The 3967-nt window shown below is 43.4% G+C and overlaps 1 protein-coding gene across 1 annotated transcript; it reads right to left on the bottom strand.

The window, feature by feature from the left end:
* Window positions 1-1004: 1004 nt before the first annotated feature.
* LOC110563494 (large ribosomal subunit protein eL43-like) lies at window positions 1005-1365 on the bottom strand. Its single transcript, XM_021660590.2, has one exon. It carries the CDS (start codon window positions 1344-1346, stop codon window positions 1068-1070), a length of 279 nt encoding a protein of 92 aa, XP_021516265.1. The 5' UTR covers window positions 1347-1365; the 3' UTR covers window positions 1005-1067.
* Window positions 1366-3967: the final 2602 nt, after the last annotated feature.

A 3967-nucleotide genomic window follows, 5' to 3' on the forward strand; every position in this document is an offset into this window, starting at 1 on the left:
TGAACATGGGTGTTTTTTAGTCTGTCCGCCAGCCTCAGTTTGGTCATATTTGGTGGGTGGAAGACACAGGCAGACGCTTCAGGAGGGATGTGAGATTAGGCAAATCAAGAAAGTGAAATATACCTGCCCTTATTCGTTTTTACTGTCAACTTGATAGAACTGGAATCACATGAGAAGAGGGAACTTCAACTGAAGAATGCTTCTATCAGATTGGCCTGTGCAACATCCACGGAATACTGTCATGATTGCTGAAGGAATCGGATGGCCCCTGCTCAATGAATCCTGGGCAAGTGATTCTAGGCTCTCTGAGAAGGTAGCTGAGCAAAATGGTCCCGTAAACAATGTTCTTCCATAACTTGTGCTTCAGTTCGTGCTGTGACCAGGAAGTATAAGACAAGATGAACCTTTTCCTCCCCCAAGCTACTTTCCGTAATAGCGTTTACCACAGCGGTAGCAGTGATGCTAGAATGATGTCATTTCCTTCATCTCTGCCTCAGGCAGGCACCTGGGCCTCACTTTCACCCTCTCTGTGGCTTTTTTGTTTTCTACACAGCTGTAGCTTCTCCCTGACCTGTCCTCTGTGTTTCTATCCATAATGCACCGAGTGACTCTCTTCCGCGGGCTGGAAGAACCCCACTCCCTCCCTTGATGTCTCTGGCCTAGAGAAATGGGTACAGTCTCCTACTACGGGAATCACTTAGATTTCCCCATTGTCTTCCACTTGGTTTCTCAAAGCCCCCATCACCTGAGCAACCAGTCCCCTGGTGAGTATACAAACTGTTTTTCTGAGAATGCCTGACTTACAAGTCTCTATGCACACAACAGTCTTTATTTCATGTTTATGGCTATTTTAGTACTTTGTAGACAACATAGAGGAAGCTAGAAGAAGAGAAAAAACTTAACTCTTACCAAGATGCTTAATCATAATTGTTGAATATTTGCATATGTATGGCAAATACTACATATATATATATGCAGGCATGAACATTTTTGAGTACAAAGAATTTTTTTTTTTACGTAAATTAACCCATTTATTGCAGACTAGGCAAGTCTAAACAGCAGTGCATCTACTGGTCCTTCAGTTCCTTGAGTCTTCTGATGGCGGACTTCACTGTGACGGCAGAAGTAGTGTTGTAGGTCCAAGCCCCACCAGCCACTGTTTTCATGCAGGATCCACAGTGCCAGATGCCAACGGCTCGTCTCTTCATCTTGGTCTTGCCACAGAAGGAGCAAGTGTACTTGGCGTGCTGGCTGATTTCAATCTTCTTCACCATCTTCCGGAGGGAGGCACCATAGCGGGTCCCGTATTTCTCGACGATCCCGACCTTCTTGGTGCGTTTAGCCATGTTACCGGAACCCGAGTACAAAGAATTTTTTCCAGTGTCATGCTAAGCCCACGGCAATCCTCTCTATTTCTACTTAGACAAAATATTTTTTGGGGAAAAAAAAAAAGGATATGCCCTAGTTTATGGGTTTCCATTTGATTTTTTTTCATTTCTTTTTTCCTTTTGATAAGTTAATGTCTGTTAAATCATTTAATCACAACTCTACACCAGGCACATCATCCATTATAATTTCCTACTGAGATCTTTTACATTTCTAAGCCAATGCAAATGGAGACACCTTTCAGACTTTTCACGGCACTATTCTGTAAGACTCAAACCAGCACATAAAATCTCTTCAAGTACATTCAAAGGATTAATTAGTAGTGCACAGAGTGAATTTGTGCAAGGTGAAAAACAGGCTGATGTTTACTTTCACAGCGTAGTAGCTGGAAAGTAAAAAAGAAGAAATCAGAAACTTCCACCCTCTGTCTGAGTGCTCCTCCATTCAGATGACAGACTTTCCATTCTGGTAACTACTGTTCCATTTAGGGGACAACTGTCCATTCTGGTGACTGCTTCTGTTTCTTTCAGCTAGGAGTGGTATTGGTAGAGAAGCCATTCCTTTTTAGTTCTGGCCCCAAATTGTTATGCAAACAATTTTCTCCAGACCCCCCTTTTTTTCTACTCCTGCTTACATAGCTGAACTATATTTATAGCATCCATCACAGAAAGATGAAGTCATGTGTCGGAGTTCTGGCCAGAGGAATGTGGGAGAAAGCAAAATGTTCCCTTTTCAGTCCTGACCCCCAGAGACCTCTCGAGATATTACTCACTCATGCTTAGATTGCTTGCACATTGCCCAAAGGAAAGAATGTAATCGAAGAATACGAGATTCTCAAAGATGTCACGGTACAAGACGGAGCCAGACTCAGAATAACTGCAGCACAGAATGCCCCTGCCCTTGTGAAGGCTGATCAATGTTGTACTGTGATATGTGGAGGAATATTGCTTTAATCGTGTTATGCCACTGAGAATTCCCAGGTGAGTGTAGAAAGGCTTTGCCTTCGTTAGTACTCTCTGCTCAGGGGTCATGCTGCAGAGCATCCCTAAAACAGAAGCATTTTTAGTGTTTCCATGACAGATGCTCATCCTCCATAAGAGTACTCAATACTGATGTCCTAGGACCACCATACACCTACAGGGACAATAATGAAATTGTGCCAAGTGCGGATGTAATACACATTTTTAAATTTATTTTCACCATCCAATGTTTGGCATTCATACATTTTTGTGTAGATTATCCTAAATCATACAGGAAACTCAGGGCTAGAATATCACAATTCACGTTAGATAAACTATTACATCATTTGCATCAGTTCACCTTCCCTCGTGTGACTCCTGCTAGGTGTGGTGGATTCAGAACAACATCTTGGTAGAGGGAATAGAAGGTCATCTCTTTTGAAAATTAGTCCTGTCTTTGAGAATCCACTTTGCCTCTTTTGATTCCTTTTTCTCTGGGATTTATAATAGATGCTTTTCTTGTTACTGGGGGAAAAAAATACAAGGCAAAAGCAATTTAATGGAGGGGGGTTTCTTTCAGCTCAGAGTCTGAGAGTACCATCCACTGTGACAAGAAAGTATGGCGGGAAAAGGGAAGGCGGCCAGCCGTAGCGTGTCTGCAGCCAGGAGGCAGAGAGATGGAAAGAGGTGTTCTACTCTGTCCTCCATAGAATGATGCTGGCCACCTAGGGGTGGGGTCTTCCCTCTCCAGTTTAACTGCTTAGGAATTACCCTCACAGACATTGCCAGGTAACTGAGTCATCTCCAATTGACAATCAAGATAAGCCTTCAGCAAGTACTTACGTCATAGAGATGTGAGCACGTGTATGGCTAAGCTAGGGTACCACTTGGTTTACAACAGCGACACAGGAAATCTGATGCTATCGTGAAATGATATCCCCTGGACACGGCTGGCATTGGCGTTTCTGTGCCGTGACCGGGGAAATCCAGAGAGAACGTCCATTGTTCTTACCACACGGTAGTCACCCACCCACCCCTTACGGCTGACATTCTTCATGGCTGCTGTGGGCAGAAAAGCAGCAGTAGTAGACAAGAGATGCAGGCAAAGGGTTTCAGGCTCTCAAACCATGAGTGTTCCACACATCATTCCCTGCTCTGAAACTAGCCCCAGACTGACAACAATTTAACTTTCCAATCTCTGACCTAACAAAACCCATTCTCTTCTACAATCCCTACACCCACTCCAAAGCAAAAGGAGCAAAGCCTTTATATTATGGACAAGGTCTCCAGAAAAATCACATTGTAAAGTTATTTGACCAGCATCACACAGTAGGTGGGCATGCTGTCTGGGACTTATAACCCGGATGTCTTCCAGCATGTGGATTACGTAGTCGGTGTGATTTTATCATTCTCCAGATACTCCACTTTGCTCTGCAGTGGCAAAGGCAGGCAAAAAGAAATACAGGTGTTGTTTTTTGTTTGTTTGTTTGTTTTGTTTTTATGTAACTGAGGGAAGCCGAGTATTGCCTTATTGTTCTACACTATGTGCATTCAGTAACACAACCTGAAGAGGGGCTTATCATATTCTTTCCCTCTCCAGTAAGTATTCCGAGTGCTCCGTT

The sequence above is a fragment of the Meriones unguiculatus genome, chromosome 19 (assembly GCF_030254825.1).
Source record: "Meriones unguiculatus strain TT.TT164.6M chromosome 19, Bangor_MerUng_6.1, whole genome shotgun sequence".
Taxonomy (NCBI): Eukaryota; Metazoa; Chordata; class Mammalia; order Rodentia; family Muridae; genus Meriones; species Meriones unguiculatus.

What these genes read in the sequence shown, in the direction of transcription:
- LOC110563494 (XM_021660590.2), bottom strand. Translation starts at nt 1,346, where the DNA reads ATGGCTAAACGCACCAAGAAGGTCGGGATCGTCGAGAAATACGGGACC.